The sequence below is a fragment of the Manduca sexta genome, chromosome 1, assembly GCF_014839805.1.
Source record: "Manduca sexta isolate Smith_Timp_Sample1 chromosome 1, JHU_Msex_v1.0, whole genome shotgun sequence".
Lineage (NCBI taxonomy): Eukaryota > Metazoa > Arthropoda > Insecta > Lepidoptera > Sphingidae > Manduca > Manduca sexta.
In genome coordinates, this window is record NC_051115.1 from 1201205 (window position 1) to 1228262 (window position 27058).

The following is a 27058-nucleotide window of genomic DNA, read 5'->3' on the forward strand; positions in this document are numbered from 1 at the left end:
TATCTAATTGGAATGTAACTTATGATTTATGAATTTATGATAAATGAAGAATTCTATTATTAAATATATAAGAATTCATCATGAAATAGTTTATATGTATCATTTTGTAATTATAAAAAAATAAACATTTTTAACAAATTTTAACGGCAATTTTACAAATTGTTTTTTTCACTTTTTAAATGCAAATGCATTTGCATTTAGAAAGTACCCTTTAGTAAAGTGGAGCTCATCATGAAGCCGAAAGATAGGCACCAGAACTCCGTAATCAGACAATAAATCAGGAAAATTACTGTGCTACGATGTTTATAATGGACCACATAATTACTCCATAGATCTGCAGTTTTTAATATTTAGCGTATTGAAAGTTTAAATTAAGTCATTAGAAATTACATATTGGAATTTATATTTTGAGTCAGAAGGTGTAATATGTAATGAGATGTCATTTTTAGGTGTATAACTAAAAAGTGAGAAATAAAAGACTTCTTTTTTCGGAAGTTGGTTATATTTTTGGATAGTTTTTTTAATAGGTATTGCTATATATCATATCAGAAACGATCACGATGGAGGAAAATGGCGTCAGATTTCTGTAACCACCCTCCCCTACCGACTACTGCAGTCGCCCACCTACTAACCACAGAGCGCGCTGGTGCTACCGTGGCCCGCACGATTCTAATAGTTGGCCGCCAATACAGCGGGTACCGCATACAACCGCGCACCCCGCGGGCGTAAAACGAGTTTTGAAATGTGCGTTTAGTCCATTGAAATGTTACAATTTAAGGACCGAATATTGCATTTCTTGGAGGACACAATTTTATTTTAGGGCCATGTGTGGGGGTCAATAGAAGCTTAACCTCAAGTTTGTGGGGTCGCCACCCTTGTCCTCCGGCCGCCATCTTGGAAAAAGGGGTGAAAACACTTTTTTCGCGATATCTCGGAAACTATACGTCTTACAAAATTTTTGTAAAGCCATAATTTGTAGCAAATTGTTTTGCCTGCAAATATGTTTTTTCTCCTTTATCCCCAAATGGTAACTCATACCTTTTCTACCTGCATAACATTCGATAAGTTAAATTTGGTAAGTTCTATGGCAAAAAAAGAGTTAGGAATAAATAAGTAAAGTTGTACGAATTTAACAAAAAAATTGTAATAATATATTTACAATAAAAAAATCAAAAATAAGTTAAACATTTTGTTTCGACTGGATTCTCATGAGCATTGACGAACCCGGTAAACTTTGGAGCGCTGTAACAGCGTTTTAAATGAATGAACTAAAAAAAAAGATCATTTACAAGTTAGTTTTAGGTAATTTTTTTTGTAAAATGTAAAAAAAAGTTATAGAGCAAAAAAGAAAACTTATAAACATTTTCTCACATTTTTGCTTATAACTTCTTTAATTTTTAATTTAGGGCAAAAAGTTATATAAACATATTTGTAGGCAAAACAATTTGCTACAAATTATGACTTTACAAAATTTATGTAAGACGCATAGTTTCTGAGATATCGCAAAAAAGTGTTTTCACCCCTTTTCCATGATGGCGGCCAGGGGACAAGGGGGCGACCTCACAAACTTGAGATTAAGCTTCTATTGACCCCCGACACATGTTCTAAAAATAAAATTGGGTCCTCTAAAAATACAAAGCTCATGTAACATTTCAATGGGCTAATTGTTTTTAGCTTAAGGTTCAATTTTTTCCTTCGAGTAACTATGCTCAAGTGTTTAATGAGTAAAAAAAAGCAACAACCATACTACAGACGCATGTTATAACATTAGTACATCAATCTTTTAGCTTTTGCTTTAGCCGAAGTTTCAGCGTTGTTACGTTTCCTTTTCTTGCCTAGAAATAGCTTTACTTCCCATTGTGTCTGAAACATAATAATATAATAATAATTTATAGTAACTACTAAAATTATTGTCAATCATTAAAGAAAAAATATTTTATTTACTAAAGTACTAAGATGTGGCAATCACTGTATACACGTGACTATTTTTCTACGCACAGCAAAGTCCAACTGGAGTCTCACCGGAGCGACGAGCGATACGTCCTCTTTCTAGAAAGCCTCAAGGCGGACTAATTTGAAACGATTTGCGCGTTGCGTTTTATAGTGGTATTTAAAATATTTATAGAAAAATAACAGAACTAATTTTGTAGAATTTTTAAATTGTATGTTTTTAAGGAGATGTTCTTCTATTATAGTAATCCAATATTATATTCAATTAAGTAAGATATAGTGATAAAAAAATCATTTAAATGACCAACATTTCTGAAATTTTCGAATTCTTTGAATTTTTATTTCTCATGAATTAAACATAAAAGATATTTTTTCTCTACTAACTTTTTCTTCAGGATCTTTTTAGTTAGATAAAAATAACATATTGTTATGTTCCTTAGTGGTTTAAGATATTTTGAGCTTCGAAATAGACGTTCGAAGCGCAAATTTGAAAACCTCTGTTCAGTAATCATTAAACAATTTACAAATACTCAATAAATCTAAAAATGTTCTCTACTAACTTTTTAGACAACAAAATTTTCTATAATAATTACTAATTCATATGTTTTTAAAATAATGTTTTGATGGATATTATCTCCTTCGAAAAGTGCTGTTTTTGAGACATACGGCGCGCGGATGCGTAAACGCTCTTAAGACGCGAAATGTGCCGTACGTGAGTCTAGCTAGTTGCAATCACATAGAATAGAACACTAAAACATTTAGGACCTAAAGTCAGAATAAAAGGACGGTGGTCTAGAGTCGTAAAATAATAATGATTTCTTATGTTTACGTGAATGTTAGATATTAAAATGTAACTATTTCTCGGATTTTACCGCGGTTTTAATATTTGAGTTTTCTCCCGACGTTTCGAAGAATTTGCATCCTTCGTGGTTATGAAAAATAATACTTTGATGACACAAACAGTGCGTATAACGAAACGTACTTGTCAGTTGTCATTTGTCAAATATCCTGAGTTGAGTGGAATTTTTGTAAATATTATGATAAATATTGCATAAAAATGTCTTATTTTATCGAATTAAACTTACCAGCGTATAATGCCGACGCGGAAATACTCGGCTCGTTTCCGGAGGCCGTGTGTGTGTGCTGTTTGGCGCGAAATGTGCCGTACGTGAATCTAGCAAGTTGCAAGCACACAGAATATTTGGAATCATTCTTTAAATATAAGGTGAAAATGTATAAAACTTATTAAATGGATAGATATATAGATATTCTATCTATATAAGTACATACACAGCCATTTATTTAATAATATATCGATTTTACATTAGAATTCTTAACCATTTTCTATGAACATTTTAGTAAAATTTTATTATACTTACATTATTTACCAATGAATAATTTTAGAAGGAATAAAATATAGATTGCGTCCCGATAATTAGGCACATATTTTTACATACATTATGCTGTACAGAGTAAAAATACGAACATCTGGTATTGTATTATATAGACACAAACATATTTCTTAAAATTTCAGGCAGAGTTTCCCAACACAGTGTGCTATGTATGCCATGAAATGCTCAGGAAAATAGATGCTTTCAAACAACAAGTTGAAGACAGCACTCTCATTTTGAACAAGGAGGTATAGTAATTTATGTATATCTTATTTTTTTCTATTTTTATTGGTAGTAATTTTACTGCCTTTATCAAAAAGTGCTTGATACATACTGTCCCACTGCTGGACATGAGCCTCCTCTACTACTGAGAGGCATTAGGCTTTACTCCACCACATTATCCTGGTGCAGATTAGTAAACATCTCACACCCTCAGAATTCCTATAAAGAAATTGTTCAGGTAGGCAGGTTACTGTGTTTTCCTTTAACATTCAAGCAAGTGATAATTTATGAAGAATACACACATAATTTTTTAGATAAGTCCGAGGTGTGTGCTCCTGAGACTCGTACCTGCAGACATCCATCTTGGCAGTCTGTTCCACACAACTACGCTATCGCCGCTTGCACAAGTAACTATAGTTTCAATATTTCAGGTACTAAACATGAAGAAACACAAATTACACAATCTACAATCATCACCAGTCAAAATCACAGTAGACATAATACCTGAAATAACCAATGACGTACTAAAGAATGAGCTAACATTACCTCCAGAGGCAGATATCAAAGAGGAAACTGATACGTCAGACTTTGAAACTGAAATGCCCCTATCAATGATAAAGAAGCAGAAAGAGATGAAGGACTTGGTGAAAAAGGAGGTACGTAGATTGGAGAGATAGATAGAATAATGAATATGCAAGGAATTAAACCTAGAGTGTCTAAGTCTTGACCGTTAATTCATGAATTATACTACTAAGGGCCTGTTCAAGTGTTACGTAACGCAATTTGGAGGGGAGGAGGTCTTGTAAAACGTTACGATGCGTTACAGGTGCGGGAGAGGAAGTTCGTACAACGCGTTATGTAACATTGGTTATTTTATTTGAAAGCAATAACAAAGGTATTTTAGTGACTTTCCGGTACTTTGTGTAACATAGTTGTGAATAATAATTATTATATGTATTATACATATACTTGCCCACTGCTGAGCACGGGCCTCCTCTACTACTGAGAGGGGTGGGGGGTTAGACCTTAGTCCACCACGCTGGCCTAGTGCGGATTGGTAGACTTCACACACGTTCGAAATTCCTATAGAGAACTTCTCAGATGTGCAGGTTTCCTCACGATGTTTTCCTTCACCGTTAAAGCGAGCGATAAATTCACAAAGAATACACACATGATTTTTCAGAAAAGTCAGAGGTGTGTGCCCTTGGGATTTGAACCTGCGGACATTCGTCTCGGCAGTCCGTTCCACACCCAACTAGGCTATTGTCGCTATTTAGTCGTGAATATTAGTGTTACGTAACTTTTGGAGGCGGGGCGGGGGCGTACAGGAAAACGTTACGGCGCGTTACATGGGTGCGTGGGGGGATCAAGAATCTTCAAAAATTGCATTACGTAATACTTGAACGGCCCCTAAGCATATTATGCATTATTTTACAGCTTACATTAATAATAAAGAACGAAAGATTAGATCCATCTCCATTCATGGACGGAAAATATGTTGGCAAATTGAAAATGCACTTATTAACTCGAGAAGAGCTGGAGAAGGAAAGAGAACTGTTAAGAACAGAAGAGAAGTATCAGAAACTGCCGTTTAAATGCGAAAGTTGCATTATAGGATTCAACAGAGAAATGTATTTGAAGAAACATTTGCGGCAAAGGCATAAAGCAGTGAGTTTACTTTTTCATATTGATATTTATCTTTATATAGCTCTATCTCTTTCATTCGCACGCATAGTAATTCGCGATGACGTCACGTGCGCGTATTATGCCTCTTTTCTCCTGTCTTGACACATACCCCTTCTACCGAAATTTAAAATAACTTGTTGATTTTAATTGGATTTTAATCATTCTTTCTGTGTTCGACTTTATATGAGGTATTTACCTCATATAAATTGGATTGGATAATCATAAAGAATAAAAATTTGTCAAATATCTTATACGGCCGGCCGCTAATAATTAAAAAAAGAAATTATACATGGTGTTTTATTTTTGAGGTATCAATTTTATTTTCGGTTTTTGTTCGGGTCTTAGGCTGTTTTTGTATCATAAAAGTTTTTTTTTTAGGAAATAGGCAGTTTCACGTGCGATATTTGCAAATCAGTATTCAACACGGAAATATCGTTAAAGCCCCATCATAGAAGACATTTCATTAGGTAAGTTTGTATTACTGATAAATATAATTACATAATTTGGAAATGAACGGATTTGTATTAAATTTTCACTCCGGCTAAATACCATACTCCATAATATTATTTTATTTTTCAAATTCAAATCGCGCGGGTTTTTGAAAATGCTTTATCATAAAACCTCTGTAGTCGATAGTTCCCATTGTTGCAGAATTATTCAGTGACTTATATTTTTTGTGATTTATTTCTATGGAGGGAAGTGGACAATTAATGTTTCCAACTCCTCCATATCTTTCTATTTGATTAATGTCGTTGCGGGATAATGACATATTAGTGTTCCCTGAGACTCGGCGAGCTTCACCGCTCGGTGTCATACAATGCCACGGCTGATCCTGGCTTACAGAAGTTGTAGTGGTGGGTGTGAGGACGGGAAAGACTCTAAAATATCAGTAAGATATAATTTATAATTTTTAGATACGATTGTAAAGTTTGCGGTAAAAGGTACATAGACGAGCGTGCGATAGTCAGCCATTATAACGAGAAACACGGAAAAGATGGCGCCACCGTGCACAACAAGTTCAAATGTAAACTCGAGGAGTGCGGGTTCGAGACGCAGTGAGTTACTTTGTATTTATTAGATACTACGTTCAGTATTTAAGTATATATGTCAAGTAGATTTCCTCTAATGGTATATTTCCCACGTTTCGAAGTAAGGTAACCTAACTAAAATTATACCATTTGTGGGAAACGAATAAAAAAGATTTGGAAACAATATAGAAGGCAGTATGGGCGGTCGTCGGAAGTGAGAATCTCTGTTTCTATTCTATAATTTTGTCTTTTTCCTCATAGGGTTATGGAGCATTTGGAAGGTCATTTTTTAACTAAATGTGAAAATATATAATTTTTCAGTTAGGTCACTTATTTCTATAAAGTATAATCGACATCTACCGTCAAAACTACAACGGAAATATACCAATTAGAACAAAGTTTGACATATTACACTAGTTGGATGTGGAACGGACTGCCGAGACGAATATCCGCAGGTTCATATCCCAAGGGCACACACCTCTGACTTTCTAAAGTTATGTGTGTATTCTTTGTGAATTATCGCTTGCTTTAACGGTGAAGGAAAACATCGTGAGGAAACCTGCATACCTGAGAAGTTCTCTAGAATTTCGAAGGTGTGTGAAGTCTGACCGTACTACAGCGTGGTGGAGTAAGGCCTAATCCCTCTCAGTAGTAAAGGAGGCCCGTGGAGTGGGAAAGTATATATTGTCGGTTGAAAGGCGAATTGACTCAAGCGACATTTTTTTACAACACTATAATAATATAATAATATCAGCCCTGTATTATTTTTCGACACTATATTTCATACATATTTAAAATCAACACTTTTCTCTACGTATATTTAAACTAATAAATGTTTGAGAAAAAAAATGTCGCTTAAGACAATTATTCTTTTAACCGTCGATATAATGTATGCAGGGTCATTTTAACATTGCGTTACTAAATGAAACCATATACTTATCACCTTGGAAATAACACATTACAATAAGTTACTTGAGCCGTAGATGTAAAGTAAAAAAGTGTAAGTTGCGAACAAAATAAATATTAATAAAAAGTAATTTTAATTTTACGCGCCCTAATGCCACTACTGCTAAGAGAATTCGTCGCAGCGGTAACATCACACTTTCAGTCAGAAATACACTCACGCACACACCATATTCGCATTAAACTACAAAATTATCAAAAAATCAGAAAACTAAACCCACGATTATGATGAAAAAATATTCGTTATCAATTGATCATTTTTGGCACAATGTCAGCAAAGGTGGAGACGAATGTGTGGTTGCATTTAGTAACGCAATGTCAAAATTACCCTGTCTAATACATGGCTGCGTGTTGTGTGTGTTTTTGTTGTTTTTTAATTCTTCATTCCGTATAATAGACTTATCTAATATGTAATAATTATCTTTCATTACAGTTCGTATAGAAGTTTCATGTACCACAGGTCGAAACATGAAAGATATCCGTGCACTATGTGCGATAAAGTATATTCCAAATGGATACAACTACGATCTCATATTTAGTAAGTATTATTTTGTATATTTGCACGACAATTTGGTCCCACTGCACCTGATGATGATTATTGGTTACCCCTCAGTCGACACAATCATGCCTGTTGGAACTGGATATACACAGGCTGTTCCCGGAACGCGGCACTTGCGTGGGCCACTAAGGCGGGCTTAATATCTTGTGTACGGTCGTTATACGGGCGGATAATTGGCCGGCATAATTATTTCGACTGCCAAGGGATAATCATCTCTCGTCAGTCGACATTGTACTGTACCCTAATTCACTTACATAGTGGCGATAGCCTAGTTGGGTGTGGAACGGACTGCAAAAACGAATGTCCGCAGGTTCAAATCCCAAGGGCACACACCTCTGACTTTTCTAAAAAAATATATGTGTATTCTTTGTGAATTATCGCTTGCTTTAACGGTGAAGGAAAACATCGTGAGGAAACCTGCACATCTGAGAAGTTCTCTATAGGAATTTCGAAGGAGTGTGAAGTCTACCAATCCGCACTACAGCGTGGTGGACTAAGGCCTAATCCCTCTCAGTAGTAGAGGAGGCCCTTGCTCAGCAGTGGGCAAGTATATAATACGGGGCTGATATTATTATTATTATTAATCCACTTACCATCAGGTGCAGCAGGTCACTCCCATGCTCGTAAAAAATATGTAAAATAATTAAATATTTTTTCTACAAGCCATTTATATTTTTAGCGGCGTACACAGGAAAAAACAAACAACATTCCCCTGCAAGAAATGTGATAAAGTGTACAAACAGAGCTGCGGCCTCCGCATACACATGCAGTCCGTCCACAACACAACAGACAGGCTGCCCTACTGCGCTCCCTGTCGAATGCACTTTAGAACTAGTCATAACCTCAAACAGCATTTGAGACAGCATAGCAATCACATCACCGATGCTGATAAGAAGTAGGTACCGGTGTTTTGCATCACCCTGTATAAAATCAGACTGTAGAGTAGATGTAGGTGTCATGTGCGGTACGACGACTGCTCTAAGATCTCGGGTACTAATCTCGGGTCTCGCAGTGATTTTGGGGTTCGCTCAGTATTGGTCCGAAGTGTCCAATTTGTGCCCGATATGACGATAGGCTCATCTCCTATCATATAGGAAGGATAGCTATTATAAACCACTAATTTAGTTGTCATCAAAACTGCCTCGATGGCGTAGTTGTAAGCGCGGTACGACAGGGCTCTGAGGCCCTGGGTTCAAATCCCGGGTCGGCAGTGATATTTGGGTTTTTCTGCCCAGTACCAGCCCGGAGTCTGGAATTTCTGCCCGATATGGCAATAGGCTCGCTCCCTATCACATTATGGGACGAAACACACTTGGCGACAAGTGGGTGCCCTGGTTGTGCCTCAACATACCCCTTCGGAGATAAATGTGTGATGGTGTGTGTCATCAAAACTCGACATTTATTAATATATATCTTAAAATACCGGAACATTGGTTCCAATTGTAAGTTCATACCGAAAATACCGATTTTGAAAAATGGTCCGATGTTACGACCCCTAGACGGAACATTGCGAAAATGGAGGTCTTAGTTCATTTCTGCCTACCCCCTCGGATATAAACGCGTGGTGTGTTTATTTCTCTACAAAAGCTTTAGTTCTAAAATACCGTGTTATCAGCACATCCTGTATAATTACAAAGGATGTTTCTCTATATAGCTTCAGTTCTAAAATACCTTGTTATCAGAACATACTGTATATTACAAAGGTGTTTCATTTCGCAGGTACATGTGTGATAATTGCGGAGCAAGATTCCTCACGAAGTCCATATTGAAGGCGCATATAGAGTGGGTGCATTTGAAGAAATCTGATTTCAAATGTCCACAGTGTTTAAAGGTGTGTATATAAACTCCTCACTTTACACATATTGAATTAGTTTTAAAAGGTTTAAAAATATATAATTATTATATTTTCTTGTGATAAAAATATAAATTATATAAATTAGGCCATTGAAAAAGGACACTAGTGTGCCTGTTACTGAGAACAAAATTTTTTTTTTTTTTATTTATAAACTAGCTTTCTCTCGCGGCATCGCCCGCGTGACTGAGTTCTCCGGGATAAAAGTCCTGCTTTATATTTTTCCGGGATAAAAAGTAGCCTATAATCTTCCCAGGGTCTTAAACTATCTCCATAGCAAATTTCATAAAAAACCGTTCAGTAGATTTTGAGTAAATCGATAACATACAAACAGCCTGTGTATATCCAGTTCCAACACGCATGATTGTGTCGACTTTTGAGCGGTAACCATCTCCCGTCAGTCGACATTCTATTAGACTCCACCCATTAGGTGCAGTGAAGTCGTTTTGCCTTGAAGAAAACATCGTTGGTTGAAAGCTAATTGTCTTAAGCGACATTGTTGTACGACACCAAGTTTCATACATATTTAAAAACAGAACATTTTTTATATTTTTTTAGCTAGTTAAAGACCTTAGGCCTGTGTCCAGCAGTAAGTCAGTATTGACAGAGCTGTAATTGTAATTTGGATTTATTCAATCATATTATTTGTTTGTTTTATTGGTTTTACGTTGAAGTATACGCATTTTCTTGATGTGCTTGTGGCAATTCTGAGATTTCAAATTGATATTCAATCTTTTTAACAAAGTATTCATAACGAATATGAAAACATACTAGATCGATGGAATACACGCGCGTTGTTCAGTTATTTCTTACATTGAAATGTATTTATTATAACTAAGGTTCAACTTACACTGACGCAGAGTCGAAGTGTCGCAACACGTCATGTTTTTCTTCCATAGCATATTCAAATTTATTTCCCCTTTATTAAGGTACAAAATTGTGTTCTACGAATATGGATAGGCGCGTCGACGCTTGGTTGAAGTAGAGTAGTTTCGCGCATCGAAAAAATAATCTAGTTAAAAAAAATCGAAAAAAATGTCGCTTATGACAATAAGCCTTTCAAACGACGATATATATTTGATGCTTCTTGTTCAGATTCTAAGGACAGCGCGACTTCTAAAAAATCACATAGAGTTTGTACACGAGAAGAAACAACTGCCGAGAGACAAGATTTGCGACTATTGTGGGAAGGGGTTTACTGTAAGTATTAACTGTTTTGTATTGCTTTAAATGAGGAGACGAGTTTGCCGCTCGCGATATGGTAAGCGACACGACCGATAAACAGTAGAAACATCAACACCTTGAATTACAAAGTATTGTTTGGTATTGCACTCTCGCTATCCTGAGACGTAAGATGTTAAGTCTTATTATGTCAAGTAGTTACACTGACTATAATGTCCTTCAAACCGGGACACAAAAGTGACTACACACTGCTGCGTGACAGAAATAGACATTGCGGTGGTATATGACCAGGCGGACTCTCACATATAAGTGACATACCAACAGTAATGTACCAGTACGATATAATAAGGTAATATGTACTGTATTATACTGTTGAACTCCTACATGGTCTTCTACTAAGAGGCTTGATGATTTCTTATGCCATTCTATAGTGTAACTACTGGACATAAGACTTAACATCTCATGTCTCAGGCGAGCGCAGTGGCATACCAAATACTTTATAATTTAAGGTGTTGTTTCTACTGTTTATGGGCGGTATTACCATCAGGCGAACGGCAAGATCGTCTCGTCATTCAAAGCAATAAAAAAAATTAAAGTATGTTGTTTTTGCAGATGCGTCGTTGTCTTCAAGCTCACATACGGACGCATACAGGCGAGCGTCCGTACCAGTGCTCGCAATGTACGGCCACGTTCGCCCACTCCGCGTCGCTCTATAACCACAAGAAGCTTGTTCACAATCCACACAGAGAGCGTGGGAGTCGTGCAAATAAATAATGAAGTTACAATGTTGTTTTATTTTAATTACTTTTCTTGCCTCGTCGGGTAGGGAATACACTGCGTAAAAGGAGCGTGCGTGTACTCAGCCTACCTCCTTCCGGCAAAAATGTGTTTGCATGCGTTAAGAGGTAGTTAATTGCTTAAATAGCTGTCAAAACATCAATGGTTTCTAGTTTAAACCTTTGGGCAAGATGGCGGGTTTTGATTTACATTTTGTCAATCCATTTCTAAAAAAACAGCCAAATAAATAAATTGGATTGGAATTTTACCAAAAAAAAACATTTCAAATGAAATATGATTGACATTCAATGCACATTTTAACCCTGATACTAAAAACTACGTGCACTCACGCGAATCCGCGAGGAAATTTAAAATAAAACACAATAATTATTAAATTATTTTATTAGTCTATCTTTGGTATGTTACAAGGACATTGTATGAAGCCACATTAGAATGATCTCTCGACTCGGGACGCCACATGACGTTGCAGAGATGAAGTATTCTGAAAAAGAAGTCATATTGAGAAAGGGCTGTGGGTATTATATGTTTACTTTACTGGTGGTCTCTCATATGTGAGAGTCCTGGGTAGGTACCACCGCAATGTCTATTTCTGTCAAGCAGTGTGTAGTCACTGTTGTGTTCCGGTTAAAACATTGTAGCCAGTGTAGCTACTGGACATAATAAGACTTAGCATCTCATGTCTCAGGATGGCGAGCGCAGTGGAACACCAAACAATACTTTGTAATTCAAAGTGTTGTTTCTATTGTTCATGAGCGGTGGTATTACTATCAGGCGAACGGCAAGCTCGTCACGTCGTACGAAGCAATAAAAAAACAAATTACTTCATATCGGTTCACCCGTTCTCCAATAAACAGTACCTAAATAACGAAACGTTAAATAAGTTAATTTCGCTATTTTTCAGAAACGACAGTTTACTTAGGAGCCATCGATGTAAATGACGCCATTTTCAAAAATGGCGGACGCGCGAATATGGATTGATATTTAATTTATTTATTCAATTGGAACGGCTTACACCAATTACATAATACTCTAAACTTTAATATTAAATATAATATAAAAATTACAAAATTACAAATAATAATATAAAAATTAATATATAAAAAGTAATATAAAAATTACAAAAAACTCATCTCACCATGAAACTTTTCCCGCAGCAATCGCAGAGTATATTTTCTCGGGGCCGCAGCCTTTTGTGTTTGTTACGCACGTGATTTGTTAAAGATGACTTCAAATTAAACATCTGTAAATACAAAAAAATTAACCGCCATCTATATATTTGTACTACGTATTACATTTGTACTTCCGAACACTCATTGTGTTCAACTCAAGTGTACTGTAATCCGCACATGACTTTAGTATGGTTTCAACATTGACAGCGTGTTATGTACGGAGTGGCGCTCATAATATAAGAGCTCGAGTCTAAGTGAAAACCTTGATGTGAATAAAAATTATTAGTCAAGGAAATATCACCTAACCCGGGACACAAACCCAGGACTTCAGAGCGCCGCCGTACCGCGCATGCAGTACAACTACGCCACTGAGGTAGTGGTGATGATCATCTATTTATCATTATGGGTTTAATCAATGACGTTTTACAAATAGACGCGTCATACACTAACAAAATGCACATAAAAACGGCGCACTATTCCCTATAGTCACATACCTATACATATAAATTACAAATTGGCTCGAAGAAGGAATACAAAGATTATGCATTCGTTTGTTTGAAAAGGATATATATACATCGACAGTTACAGCTCGCATTGATACGTCTCGAGCGTTGACCGCCGCGCCGTCGCCATGAAAGTCGAATAAAATGCATTTATTAGTTAAAAAAATAAGTTAATAGTGTATACTTATTACTAACGTATGAAATAAAACGTTTTTTTCATTCACAGTTAGAGTATAATTTGTACATCGTCTAAAAACACAGGAATGCGTTTTATTTATAAAAATATTAAAAGTTAGTAAGCCGACTAGCCGCGACAGTGGTTGGAGGTTGACTAAGTGAATTTCGGGCAATTACCTTACTTTCTTCTTGCCAAAATTGAGCTCAGACAATGTATCTATGTAATAAAAACATCTTAGGATTTAATGACTTAAAATCGATATTGGAGTATTCATTTCATTTCCTACATTAAACACTGACCCCTTATTCATAGACGTCATTTATCTAAGGACGGAGCATTGCTGTGATAAGAAGTCTGTTTCTCAGCTTTGTTTATCTGACAGCCAACTAGCTTCAAGTTGTAACTCAATATTGGCCAATCACAACGGCCCTATGTCTACGCACTGCGAAGGCTGCCATGCCGTCAGCACTGAGAAACAGACTTGTTATCACAGCAATGCTCCTTACTTAGATAAAAAACGTCTATGAATATGGGGGTCAAAATTTAAAGTTCATAACCGTAAATCATATAATTACATATTGGTGTTGTCCGACCATTATGTAATAACTTACTTGATTACATGTACTGCATTCATGTCGTAATTTCAAATGTTCTTCGACTATATGCATTTTTAATGGATGTTTCCTTAAGTAATTATTCCCACAATAGTCACAGATAAAACTGAAAATAATTTTTATTTTAATGGGTATATTGTTTCGTTAATTCCATGATGAAAATGGCACTAACATCACGCATTTATTCCCGAAGGCTATAAAGGGTAGGTAGAGACGCAACCTGGGCACCCAGTTTTCGCCAAGTGTTCCGCCCCATGATGTGATAGGGGGGCGAGCCTATCGCCATATCGGGCACAAATTCTAAACTCCGGGCTGATACTGACCAGAAAAACCCGAATATCACTTTTCCCAACTCAGGATTCGAACCCAGGACCTCAGGACGCTGCCTAACCATGCATGCAATACAACTACGCCACTGAGGCGTAAATTATTATACATTTATTAAAAATGTATTTCATTCAAAAATCTATTGGAAAAATAATTTTCAAAATCCACGCAACAATAAATAAGTTATAAAGCTTTAAAATTTGGTGGAAAGGGAAGCTGTCAAATTACAGTAATAGTGAAATGTGACGTCACTAGTGCCACCGGCCATAACGCTGCGTGAGTGAGAAAAGGACAACACGAAATCCCCACCACGCTCCCACTTTTGCTCACAACAATATTTTAAAAATGAATACCTACTTAATTTTTTAACCAATTTTGATGTTGTTTTCAGAGATGAATTTCTTTTTCATATCAATGGCTGTAAGGCTAATTGATTTAACCAACAATTTTTTTTTGTAAAATTTTAACTAGTTTAAAAAAACATGGAAACCGTGCTGATTTTAAATATGTATAAACTTATTTTCGAAAAAAATTGTCGCTTAAGACAATTAGCCTTCAACCGTCGATATTATTTTCTGTTACATATAAAATAATAAACTAAATCAAACGTAGGAAACTACCTTATTGTGGTGTATTTACACTTTTTTCACTATCCTTACCTCAATTGCTTTGTATGCTCATTAGCTTTATGCGTCTTGAGATGTTTGTTAAACTTCTTGGAATTGTAGAAATCTTTTTTGCATACCGTACAGGACAGCACTGTGGGTGGTTTGTGATCATGTATGGTCTTCAAATGTACATTGTATCCGGCTTGGGAACGAAACTTCTTGTTGCACGTCTTACACTCGTACTTAGGCAGTGTGTTTTTATGCATGCGTCTGAAATGATATCGATAATGTCAGCGGCTTATTCCGTCTACGGGGATATATCCGTCTTTTTGCAATGAAGGGCTTTCTAATTGAAGGACAGCCATGACAGTTAGGATTGCCAGATTTTTTTTCAACCTATAAGGGACAAATGCTTAAATGGATAAAAAATACTGGATTTCAGTTATGTACCTGGGACAAATAAACAAAATTATTTTGTGACGTTTGTTTTTTCTGAGGATCGAGTCAGTTAACATATTTTTATTCGTTTTTACATATTTGTAACAATCAATACAATTATAATCATATTAAAAACATGTGTCAACTCGCTTTTCTTAAATTTATTAAAAAACCGAGTCGTATTGATATGTATGCAAAAATACGAACGTTGCGTGCGTGAGTACCTGTTAATCGTAGATCGATCGATTAACGGGATAGAGTCTGTCCCACCGGGACATTTTAAAATGTACCTAAAATACAGGACGTCCCGGTAAATACGGGACGTCTGGCAACGCTAGTAGCCGTATCGGTAAATAGGAAAATTTTTGACTCTCTTATACGGCTATGGAACATAGTTATTCGAATAAAGCGCCCTTAATTTCAAAAATACGGATTTGCTCCTACAGACGGAAAAGGGCCGCCTAACCTGTAGACGAGAAAGAAAATTCGCTGAAGTCTGCATTGCAAGCAAGTTTTACCGTCGGGACTTCTGCATATAATTATAATTCTCAGAAATCTCTAGGGGACAGGGACAGCTGCCTCTCCCTGCCCTTCTTTGGCGACGCCCTTGGTCCTGGATGGCACGTTGCAGGTCATTTTGTTATAAATAATGGCACATTCACCATTAAAGGTTCGCCATCCCAGATCTAAGATATCCAAGATCTTATAACCCGGACATTTTCTGGCCACATTAAATTCCATCTAATAGGGGTCAAGACCATTACATAAAATTAACTATCTCGTCTCAGGATGGCGAGCGCAGTGGAATACCAAACATGTACATGTACTTTATTATTCCAGGTATTGGATGATGTTTGCTTACTATCAGGCGAACGGCAAGCTCGTCTCGTCATTCGAAGCAAAAAAAAAAAAAAACTAATGAAAGTTGCAGGGGCTGATTCCAATAGGTCGATCTGGAAATGTTAAGGAGAAGCCCATGTTCAGCAGCAGACATCCTTTTGATGAACAAATGAACACTTACTCGATATGGATCCTTAAGCTGTAGATATTAGAGTACGATCTCCTGCACTCTTCACACCGAGGTACCTCCCCGTGTCCTTGAAGACTATGCTTTATATGTTCGTTGTAATTCCTGAAAGCATGCGTTATTTTGTCGGCTGTAGTAGGTATCAGTGAGCGGCCGACATACGCCGCATGGAGCGAGCGGGACGTGTGCGGGGCCGCGGGTGAGGAAGGATGTGTTGTAACGGTCGGCTGTAGTAGTAGGTATCAAGGAGCGACCGACATGCGCTGGATTTTTATTAATACAAAAGGTAGATTGACGAAACTTTTATATGTTTTTGGGATAAAAGTTATGTTAAAAATTTATGCAACGGCTTGTGCTACTGATTCTCAACAAACTGATTTCGGGTTTATAATATATTAAAAATAATATGTGTGCGGAGTGGACCTCATAATTTGGGTTTCAATGTTGGCAACATACATAGTTTCTTTTCGATTCCTGCGTCGGAAGGGTTTAGAGTAGAAGGTCCCAAACTGTTTTTTTTTCTTACAGACAACTTTCAAAACTGCTGGTTCTGGTGGACTCCCTGTAGATAAATTTCTACCATATTCCCCAGAATATGCAAGTTTTTACATGTAAATGTCGCTGAGCTTCTTAAAATACTATCTGCCTACATGCGATAGGTGCCAAACCAACATTTTAATTCTTTACTATCAAATCCAGATAAATTTCTGAGTGCGCTTACGAATTATGAACCCTATTTTTTTTATCACGCCAACGTAGACCCCCGTCGAGTATTCCGTGAGCACCTGGGGGTCCAACTGAACCAGTTTGGGAGTCAATAGTCTAGGGTTTTATTAAAAAAATATTTTGACATCGTTCAAAGAGAGTGAACATCCGTGAAAGCGGACGTACGGAACGACGGACGTATGGTCCTGAAATTACGAACAAGCTTCTTAAATAAAGATAAAAAATCATAATCGACGCTTGAAAGGCAATAATATCTAAGCGACAAATATAAGTACCGAAAATGAATTATATAAATATATTGAATCGATTTTTGTCTGCGTCATTTGATCTAAATTTTGTAGGTCTAGGACAATTTTAATATCATTAGACTATATCTTTATAAAATAAAAAATTGAATTGTTATGATTTTCATATTAAAAACAAAACTTTAAATCACTCTATTCAAAAATTTACTCATTGTCGCTTAGATACGATTGCCTTCCAAGCATCGAATTATACAGGCGTACTTACGTGGTAGTAAATCGACAATGAACTTTAGAACACGTGTAGATGACTGCTAGTTCGGTTTCGCCGTCATTTTTATGCGTTTTATTAAAATGCGATATGCATAAGTGTTCTTGGCGGAATCTTAAACCGCATACCATACATTGATATCTAAAACAAAATGAGTCTATGAGCGTTTGCTCAGAAATAGATGTGTATAGGAAAGGGATCGTCCATTAATCACGTGAGACTCGAAAGGCGGAGAGGGATAATGAGATATCACGTGTATTTATTTTTTGTTGATCACGCGATTTTCCCGCGCTTCGCGACAACATAAAACAACCTGCAACATTTTAATGTCTGGACATTTTTTTCTAAATTTTCCAAAATTTAATCAGATTATAAATGTATTTAAAGATTATTCTAAAAATTTCAATATACTTTATACCAAAGAAAACGCACGTGATTTTGGTAGACGGGGTCTAAAACCTTACCACATATGACCTTACTACGAGAGGGAGGGAGTTAAAAAGTCGCTACAAACATCACGTGATTAATGGACGAACCCGAATACGGAATATACAAATAGTTTCTAAGATTATATTGAGCGGACATTCAGATTGTCATACAAAAAAATTGCGATCATGCGACGGTTACTCAATCTACTATAATAGCTAAACATCAATGTAAAATACTTCATAGTTTTTCCGTATTGTGATTTGCACGTTTCTAATACGCATAATATATTTTCAGTAAATATTTAATTTTAATATCTAACGACGCTGAACGCTTGACCCGGTAATGTTCATTTAAGGAGATGACGTCACACGACTGTGAACACTAAACATAATATTAGCAGGGATAATAGAAATTCACAAACGTATGACGTCATCGGAAATTTTGTTAATAAATAAATTCATTTTATTGTGGTGTATTTGGCAAAAAATAATTAATATTTTTGAAATATATTATTGTAAATTGTTTTCAAACTACATACTGTACGCGTATAGCAATTAGTCATTATTTTGCATACTCTCAAATAACCCCATTTTGATAAAACAGCATCACAATTGTTTGGAAATTTGAAATTTCTATGTCATATGACATAGAAATTTCTGATTAAAATATCAATAAATAAAAGTCCGCGCGTAGTAGGGATATTCCTTCATCTTTTTCTCGTGCATCATTACGACTGACAATGACGTCATTTCAGTCTACTCGCATTTCTTTACTATTTTTGACAGGTAGTACTTTCAACTAATTTCAAAAGATCAAGTATGTTTATTATGTTTGTACGTATTTTGATATTTTATTTTGCACTATGATTTGAATGTAGAGTTTTATTTATTGACTGCAATAAGATACCAACAGCACTATTTATTTATTTATTATAAGTTCTCCAAAAAATATAATACATAAATCAATTTAGTTAACATTAAAATAAAATGTGGTATAAAGCAATATGCATCTTACATCTAAGGCGACAGCATGCAATATTTGGAAAGAAAATAAAATAAACTAAACAAAAAATTAAGTAGTTTTAGACAGTCAGCAAATAAATGATATGTTTAGGAATTAACTAAGAACTACAAATAAAAAAAATGCTTTATTAAAAAAAAAGAATAACAATAATTCTTTGGCCAACATAAATTAATATTTAATTATAAATTAACAAATAGCACAGAGATCAACACTTTTTGATATAAACACGCATTAATTTACGCCAGGATATTGTTTATAATATCGACGGTTGATAGGCTTAAGCGACAAAATTTTAACTAGCTTACGAAAAAGTGCTGATTTTAAATATGTATGAAATTAGTGTCGCAAAGAAATGTCGCTTAAGTTAATTAGCGTTTCAACCGACGATATGAGATTTAAATTTTAATATTAAGGATGCAACAAAATAACAACATACATCTGATATTTGCTACTGATAGGCGTACACAGCATTCACCACTGACAACAAACATATGTATATTTTTTTAAATTCTTTGAATGACGAGGGGAGCTTGCCGTTCGCGTGATGGTAAGCGATACGACCGCCCATAAACAGTAAAAACACCAACAGCTTGAATTACAAAGTAAAAGTTTGGTGTTCCACTGCGCTCGCTATTCTGAAAAACCTAAACCATAATGAGGAGGTAAATATATGAAGTAGGTAGGACACATCCCGGTAGGTATAGGTATCCATGGGCGGCAGATGCTGCCTACCATCAGGCCGACCGCATGCTTGTTTGGCTACTACGGTAATAAAAAAAGAAGTACTATGAATACATAATTATAGAGTAAGGAATAAAAAAAAACTAGTCTACAACCCCACACTTTTTTTATAAAAAAAATCATTTACCTCGTATAGTGAACCCCATAGTGTTTTTTTAATGATCTCTGTTTCGCATACACACATTGGCAGACCTCGCACACATAGGCGCCTTTATTCTGCACACAATAAAAAATACTATACAGAATGACGCGAAACTAACAACTATCAACAAATCAATATTTTGAAAAAAAAAAGGGCACGAATTTGCGTAAATTTTATGCATGTAATATATTTTTTTATTTAATTACTTTCCTTTTTTAAAACTTCTCTGGGTTGAAAATATTTATTCTTTATAAAAAAAATACCGTCGAATTGACACTCCCTCCTTTTTTTAAGGCAGTAAAAATACAAAAAACACATCACACCTGTATCCCTTAAATGATAGGTAGAAATGCAACTGAATTATCCGCTATTCAAGTGCCTTAAGTCCCGTATGATAGGAAGCGAGCCCATTGCCATATCTATCTATATCTATACTTATAATAAATCTGTAGAGTTCAATTCTGTACATGAAATATATTTCCTATCAGGGGGTGATTAGGGATCGATACTGATGCCAAAAATGCAATTAGTAAAATTTTTGTCTGTCTGTCTGTATAATCGTTATAGAAACAAAAACTACTCGACCGATTTTAACGAAACTTGGTACAATTATTTTTCATACTCCTAAGCGGGTTATAGTATACTTTTCATCACGCTACAATTAATAGGAGCAGAGCAGTGAAGAGAAATGTTGGGAAAACGGGAGAAGTTACTCCAGTTTTTAAGCTTCCGTCGCGTGTGCAACCTTAATGGTTAAAGCTACACAGAAATCATGTATGACGGAAATGACCGGACAATCGGGCCACCTGCATACCACCATACATTAAAAAAACATCCCGACAAATTGAGCACCTCCTCCATTTTTGAAGTCCGAAATCCAGGCGGGCGAAGCTGCGGGCGGAAGCTAGTCGTTAATAAAGTCGAGGGGTAACCATCTCTCATCATTTAATATTCGAATGGACCCCACTCCTTACCATTAGGTATAATGGCGTTAATTTCCTGTGCCCGTATACAAAAAAAAAAAAAAAATAACCTTATCATGTTTTTTCATGTGTTTTTTAAATATCTCCTTAAGGTCGAAGCCCAGCACGCACAATTCACATTTGTAGTCCTTTTTCAAATACTTATCATCATTCTTCTTCCTCTCTCTCTCCAGTTGCATATCCTGTTTACCCAGAATCACTTTCTCTACCTCTCCGAGTATGTTGTATATGGGCGGAGAGGATTTTAAATTTGGCGTCTGAAAACGAATGTATATATTTAGCGGGGTAGCTGAGGGCCGGAGAGCGGGGGGGGGGGAGGGGCATGGCTGGTCTACATATAAAAAGGACGGCGAACCACGAGTACTCCAATTTAAAAGATACTGATATAGGTGGCGGTAAATCGGTCGGCTTGAAGAAAATAATTAGGTTACGCCACTGTATGTTACCGGCAATCCGTATAATCCAGGTATTCTAAACTATACCTATGTAATATGTGGACAATTAATATTTTCAACTCCTTCCTATCTTTCTATTTGATTAATTTCGTTGCGGGATAATGACAAATTAGTTTTCTCTGATACTCGCCGAACCACACTGCTCGGTGTTATAAAATGCGTGCCACTGATCTTGGCTTACAGGAGTTGTAATGGTGGGTGTGAGGGCGGAAAAATCTCTATACCTATGTAGGCAGTGTGAACACCAAATAAGTTCCGCCTTGAGGCAATTCTTGTGCGCTCAGTCTCCTCATCGAATGCACCCCCGCACGGCGGGAGATTTGCCACGGCGCCTTACGCACACAGTGAAGTGTGTATTCCTCATGGTTGCCAATTCACATTGGGCCCTACGACAACTCGCGAAAATTTCCTGGCCTCCTCCCCTCCTCCCATCCAAAGAGACTTCCTTATTCCCCACACTTCCTACCCAGCTATCCCCTCCCGATTTTCCTTCAGGCCCCCGCAGTCACATACGCAGGTTTCCCCCGATGTAGACTGCGGGGTTCGAAACACAAAAAAAAAGTTAAGGTACAGGTTAGGATAGCAGATCAAGTGGCAGCACGTTTATGTTCTGCCCGCTCCATTCCACCTTCCCTACTCTCGTCTTTTACACAAATTACCAACTACATGTTGTATAAAATATTAGGCAGAGTATAAATACAATTTACATTAGATATATTAGGTATTGTAAATATTGCAAAGGTATTTTATAAAATAACAGTAATCAAAGATTGCCGGTATTATAATATTGACGTAAAATATTTTAAAAAAGTCATGATATGACAAAAAAAAAGGAAAGGACCCTTCCCATCATGATTCTTTTTTTATAATGTCGTAAAGACTTAGTTATACAAAAGTTTCCCGTATTCAACTTACATTATACTGCGTGGCACTCCACTGCGCTCGTCAAGTTGAGACATAAGATGTTAAGTCTCACAATGCCTAATACTGGCTACAATATCCTTCAAACCGGACATGGACCCTTGCACATGAGACACTTAGCACCAATGGTACCTTAATAAATGAATAAAAGTCTGCTAGAATAGCTGCAGCTTGAAACCTGCTAGATAGATATATACCTAAAGGCCCAAAGTGAATTTTAGATTAGCAAAAAAAACTTGAAAGTGTTGCCTTCTATAAGTTTTAACAAAGCACACAATTTAGGCGAGTTGAACTCCGCAGAGAATTATCGAAATTTTTTCATTAATATAACCCATGTAGAAATTCTTGCACAGTTTATTCTCGAGAGAACATGCTAGTCTAAACTTAGTATTATATTCATTAATTAGATATACATACCTCTATGAACTCGAAATCTTGGTTTACAGGAGGCGTTTCATAAGATGTATTAAGTACATCATTACCACATAATTCTGGTACTTCTATATTTGAATCTATTTTTGGCTCATTCCGCCCCAAACTTTCTATCACAAATTGATTACTAGTCACATTGATTGGCAAAGTAGGTGAGTCAGAGTTCAAACTATTTAATGTATCGACTTGTTCAGTATTACAACTGTTTGATGTATCTATTTGTTCAGTATTACAACTGTTTAATGTGTCAAATTCTTCAGTATTACAATTGTTTATTATATCAACTTGTTCAGTATTACAACTGTTTAACGTGTCAACTTGTGCAGTATTACAAATGTTAAATGTGTCCAACTGTTGCGTACTATAACAGTTTAATGTGTTTAACTGTTGAGTATTACAATTATTTAATGTATCCAACTGTTGAGTATTACAATTGCTTAATGTGACAAATTGTCCAGAGTTACAACTATTTAATGTGTCAAATTGTTGAGCATTGCAATTGTTTAATGTGACAAATTGTTGAGTATTACAGCCGTTTAATGTGTCCAACTGTTGAGTACTATAACAGTTTAATGTGTTTAACTGTTGATTATTACAATTGTTTAATGTGTCCAACTGTTGAGTATTACAATTGTTTAATGTGACAAATTGTCCAGAATTACAACTATTTAATGTGTCAAATTGTTGAGCATTGCAACTGTTTAATGTGACAAATTGTTGAATATTACAACCGTTTAAAGTGTCAACTTGTGCGGAATTACAAGTATTTAATGTGTTCAACTGTTGAGTATTACAACTGTTTAATGTGTCAACTTGTGCAGTACTACAATTTAATGTGTCGATTTGTTGAGGATTACAACTGTTTAATGCGTCAACTTGTGCAGTATTACAACTATTTAATGAGCCCAATTGTTGATTATTACAACTGTTTAATGTGTCAACTTGTGCAGCATTACAATTCAATGTGTCCAATTGTTGAGGATTAATACTGTTTAATGTGACAAATTGTGTAGTATTACAATTATTTAACGTGCCAAATTGTTCAGTATTACAACTATTATTACATTCCTGTCCGGTATCATTAAAACCACTTAGTTGCAACATCGGTACTTCTCTTTGCAAAGTGTTTTGCTCTGGTATGGCATTCGAGATCATCTGAACATTATCAGTGGTTAATAATACATTTGGTAAACTTAAATTTCCTACGTTAGTTATGATTGGTATTGTAGGTATAATTATAGGTTGATCTTGTATAATTATCGGTGGTTCAGGCGTGATCGATATTAGATTCACCGTAACTTTTTGAAGTTTCGATATCGTTTTTGGAGGGTTTGGCTGAAAAAAATAGTTTTACCAATTATTAATTTACATAACCAGTATTAAAGTACAAGAGTCCTGTATACACATATATATTCACACCTTTTATCCCTAAAGAGTCAAGCAAACGTGTAACAAGTGAACTCACTTTTCGGCAAGTGTATTTTATCCGATAATGTGATATAGAGCCTGTCGCAATATCGTACGCCAAAAATGAGCCACAAACAATCAGTGTAATGATTTCTTATATAATAATATCAGCCCTGTATTATATACTTGCTCACTGCTGAGCACGGGCCTCCTCTACTATTGAGAGGGATTAGGCCTTAGTCCACCACGCTGGCCTAGTGCGGATTGGTAGACTTCACACACCTTCGAAATTCCTATAGAGAACTTCTCAGATGTGCAGGTTTCCTCACGATGTTTTCCCTCGCCGTTATAGCGAACGATAAATTCACAAAGAATACACACATGATTTTTTTAGAAAAGTCAGAGGTGTGTGCCCTTGGGATTTGAACCTGCGGACATTCGTCTCGGCAGTCCGTTCCACACCCAACTAGGCTATCGCCGCTTAATAATTTCTGAAGAAGAAAGATTTCTTATGCTTACAAGAATTAAAATTAAACTATTTTTCAAAAATAGATGGTGGAATCTGTAATATAAAAGAACAAGGAAACAACACTTTTTCTAATATGTCTGAATCTGTGACATGTATGTTCTAAAACGAGAATTTTTGTGTTGTGATATTTTTTTTGACAATGTGCGATATCATGAGCAAATTCTGGACTCTGGGCCAAAAACCAAGAATGACTTTACCCATCCTGCATATCGTAACTAAGACCACAGTGTGGATGTTGCACTGCAAAATAACTTCGCCAATGCAGTATTATTTTTTTTGCATATATAAAGGCATAACTATAGCGACGGTTGAACAGCTAATTGACTTAAGCGACATATTTCTTTTCGAAAAATTTTAACCAGGTTAAAAAAACATAGAAAAAAGTGATGATTTTAAATATGTATGAAACTTAGTGTCGCAAACAAATGTCGCTTAAGACAATTAGCCTTACCCGTCGAAAGAATTTCCACCAATAATCTATAATTTAGCCAATATTCAGTAGTAATAGCACTAATACATTTTATAAATCAATAAATAAAATTTAATCTTAGTAAAAATCCAAAAAAACGGTAATATTAAATATATATTTTTTTACTAGCTTTCTACTTGCACTTTTACCGTGTAGATGAATTTTATTAACTTAAATTATAAACAGAAAAACAGACAGAAAAGAATTATAAAAATCGCTTATTTGCATTTGATGTTATTTAAAAATAATAATGATTATTCTTATATATATTGTTTTGACGTATCATAAATGCAAATTTGTTCACCTATGTGATAAATAAAGTATTTTATTTTATTTATTTATTTATTCATCAGACAAGCAGTTATAACAAACTGATAAGCACCTGTATCTTGTTAATCACTATTATAATTATTTATTGTAAAGCTATTATTACAATCAATAATTGTGATCAATTATCATTTGACAATTATTTATTAATTAAAATTATAATCATTATTTTTTTTTGTTGAGTTCTACTTCTAATAGTATGGATAATACGTACCACCCTGCTCGGCCGAATGCTCCTCTCCACTTGCCTTTTGAAATCACTTATCATTTTTAAAACGCCATGACAGTAATGGCACACAAGTGCTTTTTGAAAGTTTATCTGTAAATGAAATATTTTTTTCAATAACAATAAATAAAAAATCGATCCCACATAATGCCTTTATTCCTGAAGGGTTAGGCAGAGACGCAACCGGACATCTTGTTCACCCATGTTTGTTCTGTCCCATGATGTGATAGGTGAGGCACTTGTTGTAGCCACTAATTTCATACCCTAGAAGGACCCTCAGGGTTCCACGAGAGACTTGATGGGAATAAAAGATGACGTGACCAAAAATGGAGGACTGATTTGTAAAGGGGGGTCAATGAAAACTTATCTGGTTTGAATGTAAAGAACTAAAATATTGGCTTAACTCCGCCTATGATCATAGGAAGACAATATTTTAAGAAGGTCAATATTTGTAACATGTACTTGCATGTTCTGGGGAATATGATAGAAATTTTGCCGCAGGGGTATGCAAAAGCTATGAAATAAAAATAAATAAGTCCAGCGCGCCCCCTAGTCACTAGTTCATATAAGAAAAGTAAAAAAAATATATATTTTACGTATTTTGTCCACTAAAAGTGTTGTCCAAATATATATTATACATAGTTAGACAGCACTAAAAATGCCGCCCTCTCGCCCAATCAGCGCTACGCCATTGCAACTACGCCAGCGAAACAGCCATCGAAACATACATAAACATCTACCAACTCATTAATCAATAATGTCAACAAGTTGCATACTTAGTTTTGCGACTTCACACAACTCTAGACTTCAGATTGGTAATAGAAAACAAATACTCACTCGATTAAGGAAGTAAAGCTTTAAAAACACGCAATGTTTGCAGTTTATTAGTTTTATAAATCCTACTTCGGTAATTCGGCAGCATACGCAGCTTCTCTGTTTACTATATACATAGATGCGACTCTTTTTGGTACTAAGTTTCTTCGATTCGTAAAACTGCGGCACCACTTCTATGTTATTTTTATCAAACACTTCCATGTTTAGTTATATTTCATTGGAAATTAGTATTTATTTGGACAATTTATGTGAGTTTTGTTAAAATTCCAATAAGATGCCAATCGATGCGAAAGTTTGACAAGTGAAGATAAACAGCTGATTATGTTATTTTTTTTATTGTATGATAACGGCCAAGGTCAAAGATCGTGCTGCCAACCTATAAGTTATTGTGAATCTTTCTTCCTAA

The 27058-nt window shown here is 35.7% G+C and overlaps 2 protein-coding genes across 3 annotated transcripts; one reads left to right on the forward strand and one right to left on the reverse strand.

The window, feature by feature from the left end:
• Positions 1-2927: 2927 nt before the first annotated feature.
• LOC115449763 (zinc finger protein 235-like) lies at positions 2928-11618 on the forward strand. The gene is made up of 11 exons (XM_037446625.1): positions 2928-3175; positions 3485-3589; positions 3995-4219; positions 5001-5231; positions 5628-5716; positions 6164-6304; positions 7674-7778; positions 8479-8694; positions 9519-9630; positions 10747-10851; positions 11446-11618. Exons 1-11 carry the CDS (start codon positions 3008-3010, stop codon positions 11605-11607), a joined length of 1659 nt encoding a protein of 552 aa, XP_037302522.1. The 5' UTR covers positions 2928-3007; the 3' UTR covers positions 11608-11618.
• Positions 11619-11996: 378 nt separating this feature from the next.
• On the reverse strand, positions 11997-26981 carry LOC115449773 (zinc finger protein 77). 2 transcript variants are annotated; one of them, XM_030177661.2, is made up of 11 exons: positions 26656-26981; positions 25807-25911; positions 22846-24195; positions 21103-21309; positions 20055-20143; positions 17732-17875; positions 16490-16600; positions 15082-15300; positions 14093-14201; positions 12767-12871; positions 11997-12112 (listed from the first exon to the last, which is right to left on the reverse strand). In XM_030177661.2, the coding sequence occupies exons 1-11, from the start codon at positions 26851-26853 to the stop codon at positions 12059-12061; spliced, it is 2691 nt and encodes an 896-aa protein (XP_030033521.2). In that variant the 5' UTR covers positions 26854-26981; the 3' UTR covers positions 11997-12058. The 2 variants fall into 2 exon arrangements, with proteins under 2 accessions (XP_030033521.2, XP_030033525.2); XM_030177665.2 differs by lacking the exons at positions 25807-25911; positions 26656-26981 and adding an exon at positions 22423-22560 and having other exon boundaries at positions 22846-23068.
• Between the last annotated feature and the right edge of the window lie 77 nt (positions 26982-27058).

Coding starts and splice junctions, on each gene's coding strand:
- LOC115449763 (XM_037446625.1), top strand. CDS start 3,008: ATGTCTTATTTTATCGAATTAAACTTACCAGCGTATAATGCCGACGCG. Junction 3,590..3,994: donor CTCTCATTTTGAACAAGGAG/GTATAGTAATTT, acceptor TCAATATTTCAG/GTACTAAACATGAAGAAACA. Junction 9,631..10,746: donor AATGTCCACAGTGTTTAAAG/GTGTGTATATAA, acceptor CTTCTTGTTCAG/ATTCTAAGGACAGCGCGACT.
- LOC115449773 (XM_030177661.2), bottom strand. CDS start 26,853: ATGGAAGTGTTTGATAAAAATAACATAGAAGTGGTGCCGCAGTTTTAC. Junction 20,144..21,102: donor ACATGAAAAAACATGATAAG/GTTATTTTTTTT, acceptor TATTGTGTGCAG/AATAAAGGCGCCTATGTGTG. Junction 16,601..17,731: donor CATTGTCGATTTACTACCAC/GTAAGTACGCCT, acceptor GCATGCTTTCAG/GAATTACAACGAACATATAA.